General features: G+C 46.3%; 2 protein-coding genes across 4 annotated transcripts in view; one reads left to right on the top strand and one right to left on the bottom strand.

Moving 5' to 3' along the window:
- PSMB2 (proteasome 20S subunit beta 2) overlaps positions 1-17,322 on the top strand; it is a 155,802-nt gene that overhangs the window by 62,351 nt on the left and 76,129 nt on the right. The window lies entirely within an intron of this gene.
- On the bottom strand, positions 864-16,767 carry AGO4 (argonaute RISC component 4). 3 transcript variants are annotated; one of them, XM_062620735.1, is made up of 18 exons: positions 16,332-16,767; positions 13,142-13,307; positions 12,333-12,453; positions 11,185-11,366; positions 10,684-10,820; positions 10,469-10,603; positions 10,208-10,295; positions 9,636-9,783; positions 9,443-9,559; positions 9,110-9,241; positions 8,860-8,993; positions 7,711-7,895; positions 7,261-7,420; positions 6,352-6,667; positions 5,959-6,093; positions 5,068-5,169; positions 4,647-4,846; positions 864-4,544 (listed from the first exon to the last, which is right to left on the bottom strand). In XM_062620735.1, the coding sequence occupies exons 1-18, from the start codon at positions 16,348-16,350 to the stop codon at positions 4,436-4,438; spliced, it is 2,586 nt and encodes an 861-aa protein (XP_062476719.1). In that variant the 5' UTR covers positions 16,351-16,767; the 3' UTR covers positions 864-4,435. The 3 variants fall into 3 exon arrangements, with proteins under 3 accessions (XP_062476719.1, XP_062476718.1, XP_062476720.1); XM_062620734.1 differs by having other exon boundaries at positions 9,110-9,238; positions 9,440-9,559; positions 16,332-16,766; XM_062620736.1 differs by lacking the exon at positions 864-4,544 and having other exon boundaries at positions 4,704-4,985; positions 9,110-9,238; positions 9,440-9,559.

The following is a 17,322-nucleotide window of genomic DNA, read 5'->3' as shown; positions in this document are numbered from 1 at the left end:
AGGCTCCTGAAGGGGAGACCTGAGAGCAGCTCCAGTGCCTGAAGGGGCTGCAGGAAACCTGGAGAGGGGCTTGGGACAAGGGATGTAGGGACAGGCCAAGGGGAATGGCTTTAACCTGCCCGAGGGGAGACTGAGCTGAGCTCTGAGGCAGAAGCTTTTCCCTGTGAGGGTGCTGAGGCGCTGGCACAGGGTGCCCAGAGAGGCTGTGGCTGCCCCATCCCTGGCAGTGCTCAAGGCCGGGTTGGACACGGGTGCTTGGAGCAAGCTGCTCTAGTGGAAGGGGTCTCTGCCCGTGGCAGGGGCTGGAACTGTATGGGCTTTAAGGTCCCTTCCAAGCCAAACCAGGCTGGGATCCTATGAAATCATCCTGTGCTTTTGAGCTCCTTAGGCAGGCCTGAGGCTCACCCATCTCAGTCCAAATGAGTTAAAACCTGGGAGCTGGGGGTTGCTGCACGCAGGTTATTTTAAGCATTTTTGTGTCCTGAAGTTCACCTGCAGCTCATCCAAAGCTTCCTCTGTCCTTAGCATCATCTTTTTAGTGAGGCTGTGTTGTCTGAGTAAGCAACAAACCCCCACCTGAAACAGAAGATGAATAAGCAAGTGGCTCTGGTTTAGTAATCGGCAACTCTCTAATCTGGGACTATTTCCCCAGGCTGACAGAGGCTGGTAATGCTGTGTCTGCTCTACACGTTGCCATACAATTTCTGAGAACATTAAAATTAAACACCCATCCTGAACATCTGCCCCTGGGTAGCTTAATCCCTCTCTTAGCATCACGCGAGATGGCACCCGTGGGTAGTTGCCCCACGTTCTGCACCCTAGCCCATCAGAAAGAAAGATGGTGTGGCAATGAGATCCACAGGTTACACGTGGTGTACAAGGTTTAATTAAAAGTCAAATAATTTAAGACATTTGTTTACAGGCAGCAGTAGCAGTTGCTCACTCTGTACATTGCATTTATTAGACAGCAACAAGGAAAAAACAACATTTGGCACAAGAATGCCTTTTTTTTATTATTATTATTCTTATTATTCTTTTTTTGGACACATGAACACAAAATATCCCTGCAGGCTAAAAAAAAAGTACATTGCAAGTTGTACACGACCAGCATCTTAGCGCAACGTGGGGCTGTCACCCACCCAGGACAGTTTAGAAAGAGTACCTCGTATTGCTATAGACATACATCCAAGTCCCCATTTAATAAAATACAGGTTTAAACATTACAAGTCCAACAATATAGAAACAAAAAGAATTACATCGTAAGTCAAAAGGAACAAATGCAAACATCTTACATTGAAGTTTCAGCTCTAGACATAGAAATATGAAAATGTCAATAGCAAGGTATAAGAAAATCTGTGATATTACAAGGTCTTTCCTCCAGTGCACAAGGAAAAAGCCTTGTAGTCGGAACAGGATTGATACAATGCCCTCCAAACCCTGCCTTCCGAAAATGAAAGCAGAGCGACTCCCTTGCTATTGAGCAAGAAAACTCCTACAGCACATCCACAAAGGGAGCTTGGGGGTGGGTTGTGTTAAACGCTGGATCTGAACAAGGTCCCCAATGCACAGAATAGAGCTGCTGGTGGGGTTTGACCTGGGACCTGAGCTGTGCTGCGAACAGCCACCTCCGATGCCCTTCGGATGCAGCCGACTGCGGTAGAGCACAGATAAAGCACCAGGCCCTTCAAAACGATCACCAGCGCTTGTTCAGAACCCAGCTGTTCACAAAGCAAGCAGAACTGGTTGAAAATGGGATTTCTGCCCCACTTTTGTGTTTTTAAACGCCAACCACCCCTTCCCCAACTTGTTAAACGTTGCTACATTTAAACTCTTTCACACCACAGAGCTAAACAGTGGCCAACAGGCTTTATTTAGTTAAAAAAAATAACAAAAACCAAACCCAAAACACCCTAAGAACTACATCTACAGAATGCACATCTTCCCATTGATTGACACATGCATAACGAGTCAGTCAGGCCCAAGGGGCTAATCCAGATGTCAAGCCCAACCTCCCGGCATGGCCTCAGACCTGTGCAGGAACTGCTGCAGCATTGGTCTTACCAGTACCGCCACGCTACAGTCCTGACTCTCCTCCCAAGGCAAGGTCTAACACCCCACCTAGTCTGAGGTTAAATATCGAGTCCGGTCCCAGGCAAACAAAGGAGAGGCTTTCGCTTCACTCAATCTGAACTAGGAGTGCTTGGCACTGGACAACTGAAAACTACATCTTGCTTACGCCCCCTCGATTAAACCAGCCATATTCTTGCCTAGTGCACAAACTCAAAACAGTGATCTTTGATCTTATCACCTAAAAAGGGCGCTCAGTTTCTTTTCAAGGTGCCAAAGTTCTCTGGTTTGTGTTGGGTCAGTCAGAGTTCATTCTAACAAGGGGGGTTTTTTGTGTTCTCCCTGAACAAGTACTGAGAAAAGCAGCCATCCAGCTGGAGCAGCGGTCAGTCTCCCACCCACATGTCCTGATTTTATTACACAAGTGAGGTATTCTTTAAACAAAAAAAAAAAATTATAAAGAATCTTTTTTCCTTTCAATCTAAACCCGCCCTCAGCACGCGCCAGGAGCAGAGTTCGCTTCAGTCCCATTTGCAACAGAAAGGAATAGAAGTTTAAACTAAATTTAATGAGACATCCTACTTGAAAGGAGGTTATAAAACTGTTTGAAGTCTAAGTTCAGTGTACTCTGGTACAACTGAAAGTAACCCCCAGCGGCTAGAAATGTAAACTTTCATTTATTTACAAGCTTAAAGATTGAAGGAAACAGCATTTCATATTGCTGAAATTTTGAGGGGGCTGGTTCCTATGCTTTGGAACAGCAGACAACTTAGCAGCAAACCCCACACGAGCATCAGAGCCCACAGTGCAATCCTTGGACTTCAACTCCTGTTCTGAAGTAGTGGTGTCAGCTCTCCTCAGTTTAGGAACAAGGTTTTAATCTGCACTAGCTCAGGTTAACACTAAGGGGGATCCAGTCTTAACACACCATGTTCATGGATCCCAAGAGCATCCGGTGAAACCGAGCCCCTGTTCTTTATTCTACATTGCAGCTGAAACAAAGCCAAGCAGATTAACCAAACCCCTAACTTCTAGGCTGGGACAGAATCAGTAGATGAGAGTTACGTTGGTTAAACATGCTGTTGGATGCAGTTGTGTGCGCAACCTAGATTCCCAGGGGAAGAGAAAACCAAAGAGTTTAAAATGCTGGTAACAAGTCCTTAGGTTGCCGGTCACACAATACATGTAGACTGTACAGATTGGCAAGCCTTTCCTACACGTAACACCCAGTTTCCAAGCTTATAAAAAATGCTGTAGACAGGACACCAACAGTGAATATAAAACAGTTAAAAAGAAGTCTTAAAAAAAGCATGGAAATGCGTCTTTCCCAATTCGTTTCCGAAACTGCCAAATTGTGTGTTCAGAAAAACGACACAAGAATGTTGGTTCGACTCATGCACAATCCTCAGCTAGAAAACTACACTGTTGGGGGGGCTTAAAAAACAAAGATTTATTGCCAAAGTTAAACCTTCTATGAGAAAAAAGTTTTAAAATCCCTTAGATTTATCAAACCACACAGCAGCATCAAGTGGGCACTTTTGTAAAAGTCTGCAAAATACCTAAAAGCTAATTTTTTTTTTGTTTTCTTTTTTTTTTTATCATTTTTAGAAGGGGGAAATGATGGTTCAGTACTTGTTACGATACCATGGCAGTATTATTTATAACCATTAGAATTAAAATCTACTGACAGGCATCACTATCTGTTTATATTACACATTCACAGAACAAGAACCACCTAGTCGAACTCGCAGTATAGTGCAATTGCTTCGCAGCCGAAGTCTGCAGAGATTAAAAAGATACTTAGTAAAACTGACAAAAAACTGCAATACCTGTGAAAGTTACGTTCCATAAAAGGCATTTACAGTAGTGAAGTCTAAAATCTCCATTAAAAAATCTATGGCCCCACACAATAGAACGATTACATTGAACTGGAGAGAAACATTTTGCCATCAATATGCATACTCACTAAGCAGGGCGTGAAGACGGGGAATCAAGTCGTCATGTTAAGCTCATGGGATGAGAAGAGAACTAAAAAACGATAGCTAGCAAAATATTCAATAGAAACCTTTCGTGCCAAATCCTTTAAAAATCTCAGGATGATCGGCCTTTTACACTTTGAGGTAAAAATTCAGTCCAATGCATCAGAAAAGACAAGTCTATGAATTTCTATTACAGAAAACAATGAAACAAATGGCTCAATTATGTTGGTGCATCAGACATTGCTGTGAAGTACAGATTCAGTGCGACTGGTCAGAGCTGCTGGTAGTGGGCAGCCTGAAATCAACTGGGCCCCAGCTATAGCAATAGGCATTCAAAACATTTCAGGACTGCACGGGTTGTTGGTTTTGCCTCATCTTCCCAGATGCTCTCAAGCAAAATACATCGTATGCTGAGTGTCATGGTGGATCTGCACTGCTTTTGCCAGAGCCTGAGGATCACGGCCATTGCTCTGTCCTGACACATGGCTGCCTTCAGCACTGTGGAAATGCAGGCACATACAGATAACCATGAACAATCAGGCAAAGCAGGATGTAATTCCAGCTATCTGGCTACCAAGATGATGAGGCAAAGTTCCTTACCTGTCATGATCCTTGTCCACAAGATGGTATCTGGCTCTAAACGCTACCAGCCTGGCATAGTACGCAGGAGCTGGGATAGAGACGGATCGCGTACACCGGACATACGTGTGACACAGCTGGTATGTCAACAGCTGCAGTTCGTCTGCGGTAAAGCAGTTGTCATCCCACAGGACCTGGTAGTGAGAGGGGCGGCTGGTTCCCTGTGGAGAACAGATGAGCAGTCAGCTGGAGAGCACCAACAAAACCAGAGGTCGTACCTGAAGACTGGACCTTCTGTCAGTGCACTGAAGAGCAAGTGCCAAACGGGCACCGAACACACACGACTGTAAAGCTGCCAAGCTATAAATAGAAGTGACATTACTCATGGGGACAACTATAAGGACTTAGTCCTATAGCCTGAGCACAGCAGAGCTGACATTACCTGAATTCCTGCATGGCTACAGAGGTAAAAGTCAAATTCAGAAGGATGTGTGATCGTGCTGTCCACAGTAGTGCCTGCTGGAACGTTGCCGCTCTTACCCACCTATTGAGGAAAGTTTATTATTAGCCCATGGGGTTTTTTGGAAGTGGCCCAAAAATACCTCCTAAGGTAGGCTCTACTTAAAGCTGTTTGAGAATTTACTGCTTAAAAAGGTGGAAAAGTATTAAGGTCATTTACATAGGAGGGATGAAAATGTTCTCAGCGAGTTCAGTTTTGGAAACGTCACCAAATCCAACTGGTGTGTCATCAGAGGAAAATAAACCACTTGGCAGTACCATTAAAATTGCAGAGTGGGATAAAGCCTACACAAGGAGTTCAGGATCTGAAAATGCAGGGTTTCTGAAAGAAATTCATTTCATACCCTTGTTTGCACTCACACCCCAGGGCTCTGAATTTCTGAGGAGATCAAGAACTCTCCCCTTAAGAAGGTTTCCTTCGTTGGCTTGTGGGATTTGTGCCACAGGCAAATCGTACAGACATCAAGAGACAGAACAGGCACCAAACTGACCAACCAGTTCAGTTTACAGCCAGGAATCCCAGACTATAAAAACCCCAGCTGCAGCTCCAGGTACACAAATACAGGGATATAGAGTACGCCTACTCTAAAAGGAGCTGGGAGCAAGCTGTTCCACCCTGACCACTTGGTCTAGAGCAATAAAAAAGGGGAGGAACTCATTATTTTGGCAGAGAAATCCTGTTACTACACCAAACTGCTACTGCTCGTACAGGTAATTCCATTTTAGTGGGCAAGACGGATACCACCCCACTTAATCAAACAATCTTACTTTCCTGTTGCCATCACCTCTTTCTTATGTAGTCAACATTACTTGCCCTTTCAGTTTTGTCAGCACAGAATAGTCTGGTGTGATGCCTTTTCTGCACAACAATGTAGGTTATTCCTGGTCTGTAATCTTCTTCCAAACTAATACAGGCCTTCCGGATTGCTATCAGTTCTGGCCAAGCTACCTAGAAGTAGAAGATTTCACTATTAGGTGCTGAATTCAGTACATATATTACTATTTTCCTTCTTTTGTGTATGGGTGTGGGTTCAAATGCCACATTGCAAGGAATATGATCAGACAGGATAACTGTACATTGTGCTTGCCCAGGAAATCTCAGTGAAACTGTTCACAGTCCCTGTTATGAATGCAATCCACATCAGTATATACATTTTTTCAAGGGCCAATCCCTTTTCACAAGCAACAAGGAATCATTAGACAATACCTGCTTCATCTGTCCTTCTGACACTCCCCCTCTGTAGTAAATGATCCTTGTGGGCTTGAAACGAGTGGATTTGTAGAACTGGATCAAGAGTTCTCGCACCATGTTAGTGAGGTCCTGGATCACCTCCTGACTGTAGAGCAGCTCCTGGGAGGTCTCCTGGCGCGAGGTCTGCACGCGCACAGTGGCGCAGTAGCGGCTGGGGTGCCCGTCCATGCTGCCCACCACCGCAGCTATGGAAGGCTTCTTGCCATCCCCAGCAGGAGGGTGGGTGACGTCTGCTCCCAGAAAGATCACTGGCTGCTGAAACACCGAGGGCCTGTTTAAATACGAGTAAGGTTCATTAAATAATAAATAATAACAGAAAAAAGAGGGGGGTGAGGAATAACAACAACAAAAAATCACAACCAAGGAAGGGATATCCAAATCATTCAACAGAACTAACTCTCTCAGAATCTTCAAGGACAAAGTTCTCTGCCTCAACCAGTTTCAATCCAGAGAGAACAGCAAGTGAAAATGATCAAAAGCAAGCCAAGTTACAAGCACTCATCACAAGTCACTCCTCCTCACTCTTCTTAATCTCAGTTTGAAAGGAAATATATTCCTAAGGAGGTGGCAGGAGGAAAATGTAGACTGAGTAAACCCAAAGGCAAGAAAGAGAGACATGGGAAAAAAGCCTTTGTGAGCTTGTTTTTGCACACACTCAGGGCTGGCTTTAACACTAGAGATGATCCTTGGCACAAGGCTTATTAGGCAGCCTCTGAATACAGAGGCATCCTTCTCTGTCCACTTCAGACTGTGGGTACTTCTAAAGCATGTAATATTTTGAAGGGTATCATTTTAGCATAAACAAAATGACACCATTTTGCTTGACAATCCAGACTTCAAGGAGAACTTTAGATTTAATCTCACCTTTGATGAGGTACCAGCACATTGTTGATTCCTCCAAGCTTTGCATTTATCTTCAGACACAGGTTGGACAGCGTTTGTGGTGAGGTTTTTACCACATTCTTTACCTGAACACACTGCGTGGCCATTCCTAGGAGAGTGTCACCAACCCGCTTCACTTCAGCTGTGACAGAAAAAGAAATCAGTGGTTGCACCTGAGCAGTGAGTATTTCCATCTGCTTTCTTTTATTTCAATGATACTGTAATTTAGATCCTTCAAAGTTCACTGACAAAGGTTCAGTTCACTCTTTCGTAACATGCAAATGCTCTGATCAGGCCCAACCAATCCATCTCCAAAACCCCCTTTTAAACAGAACATGCTGCCTTCCCTGTCTCCTTCCTACTCCCAAAGTGCACAGTGAGATGCCCACTCGCTGTACTACTAATTAACCCTTCACAGCCTCTTCTCCATACCATACACGGGTGTCTTTCCAGGTAGAATCACCACGATCAACTGCAGACCAACATAAGTCAGTTTTAAGTGTTTAAACATGGGCTCCACGCTGTCTGCACCCTGGGCGTATTTGCAGAAGCAGGGCTGGCCCTGGATGGGCATCCCTGCGTCCTTGGAGATCTTGCGCAGCTGGTCTGTGAAACTCCTGTAAAGGAAATACAGATGGATTTGTCCTGATCTTTTGCCATTGGTTTTATCAACAAGATCTGAGCTATTCCAGCTGTTTCACAGCACTGCCAATTTGACACTACAGCAGTTATTTTGTAGCACTTCTATCACTGTAAGGAACTCACAAATATGACCCTAATCCTGACTGAGGAAGCTCCACCATAAGCCTCTGTTTCTGTAATTTTACAAGTCTGACATAAACAAATACACATTTGAGTTGAACATTTTGAGGCAGGTTCCCAAACTAATACTGATGCTTCGGTCAATTTTTACTCATCCACCAAATGTACCAGAGCATTACTGCAACCACAGAACCAGACTGCTTTGGGTTGCAAGGGACCTTAAAAGCTCATCAACTCCTCCAGCTCCAACCCCTGCCACAGGCAGGGACACCTTCCACTGGAGCGGGTTGCTCCAAGCCCTTGTGTCCAACCTGGCCTTGAACACTGCCAGGGATGGGGCAGCCACAGCTTCTGTGGGCACCCTGTGCCAGCGCCTCAGCACCAGAAGACCTGATTTTTGCCAAACATTTCAGTGGTTCACAACCTCTATCCTCAGGATTCTGTAATTTGAAGGACAGGGCTAAAAAATATAGTGTTTGTTGCCTGGGAGGCAGTAAAGGTTAAGGAAAAAAATAAACAGTTCAGGTTTTAGAATGAAAGATTATCATCAGTTATTTGTATGAACAACAGAATACAAGTGGAACGCAGCCACCAGAGCAGGAAACACAGCCTCAGTGGTAAGGGAATTAATGCTTTTCCTAGCTGCCAATTAGGTTATGAACTTTGTTGTAGGCTCCTCCCAAGCTGTAAATATTTGAGACACTGCAGAACTGTCTTTTCCTCCTTTTACTATTAGATGCATTAAATTCAACTTATACTGCGTATCACCTTTCAGAAACATGAGGAAAATAAACCCTGAATGAATATGGAAACACTTACTTTAGTAAGTCTTCCCTGCATTGTTTTTGAGGAGCAAAACAGGCAACAGCCCAAACTTTAATCTCAATGCCAGCATAGAACTGTTTGCCTCTCATGTCCCACACACCTTGGTTTGGTGTGGCCACAGTCTTGTTCTAGGTAAAAAAACCAAAGGCAAATTAAAAATGAAAATAAAATGCTGCTTTGTTTCAACTCCAGCCAAACAAAGGAAGCCTTATGAGAAGATACATGAAACGCTTCAATAACTCACCCTGCCTCCATATTGCAGCATTGGTGCTGGCAAGACTCTGCCTGTCAACTCTGTCATTTCATTGTGGACAACAATACCAAACTCCTTCAGGTAGGGATCGGGTCCACCAACCATACTGTTACTTTTCACCTGGTGACAAGAAAAGTATTCATGGAACTACAGGAAATGGCCATGAACAGGCTTTCCATTTAAAAGGATTTGTTTTAAAGAAGTCTGATTTTTTAACTTCTGCAGTTCTTGGTCATTCTGCTTATCATTACACACACTACAATGCTTGTGAGAGGCTGTAAGAAGTGACAAACACAGTGTTCAGCTGGAAAAGACACTTACTAGTCTGCTGATTTCTTCCTGGCGGTCTGGTGCAGATCTTGCAGTTGCTTTTATCATAGTCGATGTCTGATTGTCCGTTAGCTTCTTTATACATCTCTGGCCTGCCACTATGTTACACACCTACACAGGGACAGTGAGAGGTGGCACGATGCTGTTTGGCAGAGGATACACCATAGTGCAAGAGAAAGATTCTTACCTCAAGTGGTAAGTATGTGTGTTTCTGTTCCTGCCCTACTTGGAGACAGGGAAGGTGAGGATATTTCAGCTGCAGACTGTACTTCTGCTTAAAATACTGAGCTACTGTGCACTCCATAGCCTGCCCATTTTCCAGCTGGAGAGGAAACCTACAAAGGACATTTGTTCTGGTTAGACTTTTCAAAGGAAAAAAATGGTATGGAAAATGTATGCCACACTAGAAATGCTGCAAAGGTTTCTTTTCCTTAGCTACTTGCTGGCTTCTTTTTTGAAAGATTTCTCTATTATCTCTATTGTATATTTCTGTAGACTGAATTTTTTCATAGCTATTTTAAAAATTATAGCCTTTAAAACTTAAAAGCCAGGACACAGCTTGAATTGCCCTGTGCTGAAGGAAATGAAGCAGTGGTCTAACCCCACACTAGTCTTCCACTCCATTAAGACTAAACATTCTTGTCAAGCCACATAGCTGCTTCACCTCCAGAATCAACTCATTCTTGCGTAAACAACGTACCCCCTACATCTAACAGGTTCGAGAGCTTAGAAAGGGAAAGAAAATGCTTGTGTACGTACGTCTGATGACTAGCTGGTCGCCGAGTAACATTGCAAACCCGGTATTTTCTCTTCATCTGGCCACAGTGGGTAACCTCTACTTTCAGACCTGAAAGCCCAACACAAAAGTTCTATAATTCAGGCCTATGAGTCACCTTTGAGAAAGATGAAGGCATAAAGGAATAGGCCAGCAGCTTCCCAAATGCCTTGCCTATTTTCATCAGCACAACACGAGCAGGTTTACAGTATTTTGTTGCAGCAGCTTTAGGACAAAGCTTTTACCTCTGATTTCTTTGGTAAATTTGACACGCTGGGAGTCTGTAAGAGGCTTGGATTGCTCATTGATGTTCTGAATGTCCAAGACCTCGCACATGAACTCAATGATAGGCTGAGCACGATAGAAAGCAGTTGCTGACACTAAGATAAAAAGAAGAGGACATTTACTTTAGAAGCAGAAAGAGCTCTGTTACATTAGTGAGACAGAATTTACCACATACCATCAATGTTGAGCATCATGTTCCACATGGCAGGCCTCACTGACTGGTGGAAACCAAACCAGACCTCCCTGCCACCACCCAGAGGGTGGTAATAACCTTCAGGAGGGGAGAAGAAGGAGCGACCCACAGGAGTGTACCTGAAAAAGGCAAGAAAATGAACACTTTGATCATTTCTTTCCAATACACCTTTTTATAATCATGCCTGTAGTGTTTAAAGCACAGTCCTACAGTACATTAGAACTGACTTACGGCAAGCACACAATGTGGCTACCGCCAGTGCAGCTGGAAAGGCTATTCCTGTTCGAAACATGACCAGCAGGTACAAGTCCTGAGTTCAGATCAGATTTCCCTATTCTAGGGCAAATTTGTAAAGCAGGCGTTGAATTACACAACTGCATCCCTCATCCCTCCGACTGTAAGAGCCTAATAGCAGCAAGTAATAACTAAGGTGTTAAGACAGACAGAGGATGGAGAGAGTCAGGAAGCACCAGAAGTACCCACCTCATGGAGGGAAGGTGCCGTGTGATTACGTCAAGTGCCTGTACAGAATCTTCTGGAACTTCATTCAAGTGCCCTGCCAGAGCCTCCAGCAGCAACTGAAGACTGACGACTGACACCCACTGAACGGATACTTTAAACGTCTGGTCCTTCCCCTCTCCTGGAAGTGTCACCTCCATATCCACCTGACACAGAGCAGAATTAAGCCCAAGCTTTTGTTATGCATTGCAGACTATCCCAACACTAAGCAGTGTTATGTTTTTCTCCTCTCTTTTGAATCTGTATTTTTGATTATTAGTTTGTGTAATTCTCTTAAAACATTACAAATCCTTAGGATTTTGAAAGCTTGTAATTTATTCATCTGAGAAACTGCACTGAGGTATCTTTAAATGTAAATTTGAAGCAGCAATTAGTATGGTGACATCAAAGCTCTGGAGAACTGTGAGTCATTGTATTTTAAGTCAGCCAACTAATAGCAAAGATGTCTTCTGAACCAAATGGAAGGCAAGAAAATCTTTTGGTCAAAAAGAAGACTCACTGGGAAACATAAATCTCAGTTCTAGCACAGTACTTCAGATTATTCTCACACACTGTCAACCCAAAGGGTAAACATGAACTCACCCTATGTATTTCTAGAGTAGGGGTTAAGTTTTGTATCAGGACTGGTTAATACAGGTTGCAATCTGTTAGAAACAGGGTGCCAGCAAGCAAGGCCCAGAGCAGGGCCAACGCAACTGATGTAGTTGCTCTCATGGAGCAGGAAGACATATCTCAACAGTGCAGGCAAACCAAACCGGCGTATATGTCATCTACAACTCCTTTATCATTTAGCAACAGAACAAGGGCTAGAGCAGAGAAAAAGGAAGTTTCTATCAGGGTGGGAAAAAACTGAAATCTCCTTGCAGCTGAAGGAGCACAAAGTATTAGTTCACACTATCACAGATAAATTCTCCAGCTGAAGAGCTGCCAATTAAAACCTGAAGATGACAAACTTCAGTAGCACACCAATATGTTCCTAGAGATCCCCAACTGGTGCTGCCTGGCCTCTCCAAGTGTATATTAATACATGTGACAGCATTTTGGGTTTATGTCAATAAAAGAACGCTTGTCAAATGACACAGGAACTTAAAACTGCTCGTAGAAACACTTACTCTATCCCGGCCAATAGGTAAGGGGTGTGCTGTGTACATATTCCGCTTCCCATCGTATCCAGGCTGCCGATCACCAAATATCTGCATCTTGAAGTGTCTCACCATAGTATCCACCACCTCTCTATAGAGGGATTTAGCAAGTTAGGCTGAAGAGCAGAGTCCAGCAACGGTCTTATACAGTTTTAAATCCCTTTTTCATAACTTAAGTGAGCAACGTATGAGAAAGAACAATGTATCAGACATCAACACCAGCAGCTTTAAAAGTCACCTCCAGATGAAGGCACCTGAATTTCAGCATAGAGGTGCCTACACACAAGGCAGGTATCTGTACCATCAGCAGAAATACAGTCAAAACCGGCAGTGGAATCTGGAGAGCTGTTCAAACACAGGCACAAATACAAGCATCTACCATGGGGTCAGCTCTGTGCATCAATTCTACTGACAAGAGCTTGTACGGACCCTAAAATGTCAACCTGCAGCTGAATTCCCTCCCCTCAGCTGCTAACACGTGTTTGTATAACAGACTGTGGAACAAGTATCAGGGACATTCATTTGTAGACTGTAAAATAAAACCAGCTGTAGTTCAACACTCAGCACATTTCCTAGAGCTTTCCAGATTACAGGCCAATTGCAAAACATCTTCATGAAAATAAGGAGAGTAGCACATTATAGTTCACTGACAAGCAACTGCTAATCATAGCACAAACATAAACTGCCCTTCAGCAGATGAAGGATTTCTAGGATGTAGTTTTCTTAAACAGAGGCACATAACATTGTGTAGTTTGTTTTTTTCATTAAATAACTCGTACCTGTTCACTCTTCGAGGGCGCTTTTCTGGTTTGATATCTACATCATAGTGATAAACATCAATCTTGGGGATCTGAACCTGGAAATGGTTGGCCAGGAGCCGGATGGGTTTCCCAACAGTTCCCAGGCCTGGGCGACGGGGTGGCTGGAAAAGGCTTGTTGGGGGCCCTGGGGAAGTCAAATAAATATGTATGAGACGTAATCGATCCTCCAGTGCAGTATCCTTCCAGGTGTTCTTTAGCGGACTTTCTGACAGGGCAGACAGAAACCTTAAATAGCTTTCTGAGGTTGCAAATGGAGGTGTTCCAAGTGGCTCAGCCTTCCAGCCACTCGGGACTTCCACGTAAAAAAAAGATGTTCCCTAAAGCATGGTCCAGGTTAGCGCTATAATCCACTCTCAAAGTTTGTGTGACATTTATTCATGACTGTGGTTATGAACTTCACAGAGTCCTGAGGTGGAAGGCAAACACTTACGTAGTATGTATTTTTATATAATGTAAAGATAAATATATTCCTACCACCATTTCTAGAACTAGGAACAGCCACAAAAAAAGCACATTTGGGTGATTATTTTCACTACAGGCTTAGAGTTCAGCTGTTAATGATTGTCACTCTTGGCATACTGAGAACATATAGCCCCAATTTTTATCTGAAAATTGATATTATCTGGAATCTGGTAAGGGATATTTTTATTCTAAACTAAATGAAAAGCAGATTTCTGTATAGGATCTAAGCAAAGAGTTAATGTTGTTTCCTTTACATCACGAACCCATCACTTCTGTTAACAGTGAAATTCTTTTCCCCTACAGCACAGTTTCAGCCAACTTAAAATTCTAGCACAAAGAAAGGAGTGAGGAAAGGTTTAGGTTTTCTTCTGAAGAGTAAGGGAGAAAGCACGAAGACTCCTAACAGATTCAAGCAGATAGTTTATTTGGACAAAGGTAAGAGCTTCAAGAGCAGTTCTAAGAAGGAAATTATTAGAAGCTTGAGAAAGTGCTCACACACAAGCTAGTCTCTAGTTCAGTCTTTAGTTAACTTCCTCAAAGTGTTAAGATCTGGGATACCATGTTAACAAGATTAAACAGACTTTTTTAATCACAGCCTCAGTTGACACTGCACATGAAGCAAATTGAATTAGTGTGTTTTCACTGGTTTTCTCTCTCTCTGCCAGTGCTCAGCGTGAGCCAAGTTTCTTCCCTCTATTGCAGAGTAGCAAAGGAGAGGGGAAACAAGTCTTACAAGAATGCAATACGAAACCCATCATAAAACTTAGGGTAAATTCACTATCATAACCTGCCAGTATCCACTGAAGTCAAAGGCTCACAGTTTACATCAGAAGGGAACAGAGGCAGATTAAGCTGTCAAAGAGGATGAAACTCAGATTTGGGAAGGCTACTTCAGTACAGTCATAAACTAAACCCAGGACCAACTCCAAGGAGCCTTCTACAGCAGGTGTTTGAGCCACCCCATGCCTGATACTTTACCAGTTAGAATGACTGCTGCAAGGACACTAACCCTAGCACATTTCTAAGCAGAAGCAATACCGAGAGCACGTCAGCAGCTGCAGCCCACTCGACACGTCAGCTCCCCAACGCTGCAGTAGCTGGGTGGCTGCTGGGGCCACCGGCATCCCACACAACACATCACTGGTGCCGCAGCTCCCGCCTGCCGAGCTGTGATGCCTCCACGAGGAGCTCGCCACGCGCAGATAAACCGGGTGTGGGGTGCAGTTAGCACGGCACGAAACTACAGCTGCCTTGACAAGAGTGAATCATCAAGGGCAATCAAAGTTTGCTGTGCTTGTTTGGATAGGAGAGAGATGATCCATTAATCCCGTGCTAATTAGTCTGAAGTAAGTGCAGGCACTGACCTCTCGCAAGAGATTAAATGACAACTATATTTACCCATTTTCCTCCCCCAGTATTGACAAGTTGTGTAAACAGGCAGGGCAAAGCTGACCTCGATCAGTTTTGATTACAGCAGATAAAACTTACATCTTCTCCTTTTCAAAGGTATTTCTCAAAGAATTCCAGAGAATAAGCTAAAACCCTGTTTTCGCAGGCTGTCCTGCAAGTCCCACTTATTTTATCAGAATTTTCACCTGATCAGCCTGACTAGGGTTGGTTACATGCACTGCCAGGCTTTTAATTTCTCCCACTCTGTGTCAGTTATGTACTAGGCACCTCCAACCAAGTTACTTCAGACAGGAAGCAGTTGCACAGAACTAAAAGAGGATCTGCTTCTACAGTTGGAAGGCAGAGAGGACAGGCTGCATCAGCCACACAGACAGCAGACCTTACCAGTCAGCCCTCCACTGTCCTAAAACCTGAATTCTTCTGGAATAGCACCTTTGTGTGAATAAACATTTCCCACTGCACCACAACTAACGTTACTGTGATTATAGTGACTGGGAACTTGATGCCCAGACCACTTAGGCCAAGGAATACAACTTGCACATATTTGGTAGAATAATGATCACGGAATAAGACAGAATTAGGAAATGCCAGGTGCAAAATACCACCAATATTTAACCAAAGTTTGTTAAAAACATTACAAAATAACGTCTGTATTTTCAGAAAGTATCACCTTAAACTCTGGATAATGGCTCAATGTCAAACCAGAGCTCATTACAGCACGGCTCCCAGGGCCGTGGTGTGCGGGGAGCGCACTGTTGTGAAGGCGCAGAGCACCGGGCCCGCTGCCGCTGTCCCGCACCCAGGCCGGAGCCCCGAGGCCACCTCCCGTTCCCGTCGGGAGCCGAACGCCGGGCAGCAGCTCCCACGGCAGCGGCGGGAGCGCTAAGGGCACACGCACAGCCCCTCGCAAAGTTTCGCGACCTGCTGCGGCTCCTTCTCAAGGCTGCCGAGACGCCTCCAAGCCCGCCCGCCTGTCAGCGCGCTGCCGGCGGCCTGCTGCAGGCTCACCGGCGGCCCCGGGGCCCGGCCTGCGGCACCAACCGGACCGCCCGCCCCAGGCCGCGGCGGCACCCGGCCCGGCCCAGCGGCTACCACCCACGGATGGCGGGGGCAGCCGGGCCCGCGGTCTCCTTCCCCGCCGCTGACACGGCCCGCAGGGCCCGGTAGCACCGCGGCGCCGGGCCCACACCTGACAGGGCCAGCGCTGACCGCGACCCGCAAGGCCTCGACCGGCCGGGCCCCCGCGCCGCCCCCTCCGCGCCCCCGCGGCTCTCACCGGGTCCCAACGCTTCCATGGCGGCGGTGGTGGCCTCACTGCGGTCACCCCCGGTCCCGACAACCGCCCCGGGCCCCACCGCCGGCCCCGCCGCCGTCGCCGCGTAGCGCTTGATCTCCGGAATATTGGCTGCGGGGTGGGGGCCCGACACGGAAACGGGGGCGACAGCGGCGGCGGGGCACGGCGAGGCGGCGGCGGAGGAGGAAGATGATGAGGAGGAGGAAGGAGGGGGGGGGGGAGCTGTCCCCGAGCGGCGGCGCAAACAATCCCCCCGCTGCGCCGCCGCCGCCACCGAGCCCGAGCGCGCTCCCGACAGCACGCGCCGCCTTCCCCCCGCGCGCCCGAGGAGGAGGAGGAGGAGGAGGAGGAGGAAGAGCAGGCCCCTCCGCGCTGCTCGGGCACCGCCGGCTCACGCACGCGCGCCGCCCCCTGCCGGCGGGAGCGCGCACGCCGCCCGCACCCGTTTAACGCAACAGGTGACGGCGCCGCCCCTCCCCTCACGGGAGCCGCGGGCCCGGTGCCCGGGGGCTGCTCTGGTTTGCTCGACCCCCGCCGTCCGCTCGCACGGTCCGCAGTTACCGCAACAGCGACACAAACCCCGGTGCGCCCCGTGACGGCAGCTCCACGGGTGCCTTCCACCCCGGAGCCACGCTGCTCCGGCCTCAGCCGCCCCCCGACACGCGGAACTCACCCAGGTCAATGAATTACACCCTGCAGTAAGATCTCTTAACAGCTGATGCCTTAATGAGACCGGAAACACCTGAAATAAACAGGGGAACCAGTGGACACGGATACCTCCGGGATATCTTGTGTTGACAAGATGGCTCGTGAGGATTAATGGTGGGTGAGCGCCGAGCTGCTGGTAGCTGGCGCTGAGATACAACAGCCAGTGGACATCCATCCATCCATCCATCCCTTCCTCGGGAGCAGCCAGAAAGGCACTCAGCCCCTAGCTCACACCTCACCATGCCCACTGGGTCCGCTCCCCCTC

This window comes from Pezoporus occidentalis, unplaced genomic scaffold (genome assembly GCF_034315485.1).
Source record: "Pezoporus occidentalis ecotype Australia unplaced genomic scaffold, CSIRO_AGI_Poc_V1 ctg223, whole genome shotgun sequence".
NCBI classification, from domain to species: Eukaryota; Metazoa; Chordata; class Aves; order Psittaciformes; family Psittacidae; genus Pezoporus; species Pezoporus occidentalis.
This window is presented reverse-complemented; position numbering and strand designations above follow the sequence as displayed.

Excerpts from the sequence above, each read along its gene's own strand:
- AGO4 (XM_062620735.1), bottom strand. Across the intron at positions 9,560-9,635 it reads ACACATACTTACCACTTGAG|GTGTGTAACATAGTGGCAGG; the intron begins GTAAGAATCTTT and ends GTCCCTGTGTAG. Across the intron at positions 9,242-9,442 it reads GCCAGGAAGAAATCAGCAGA|CAGGTGAAAAGTAACAGTAT; the intron begins CTAGTAAGTGTC and ends TTTTCTTGTCAC.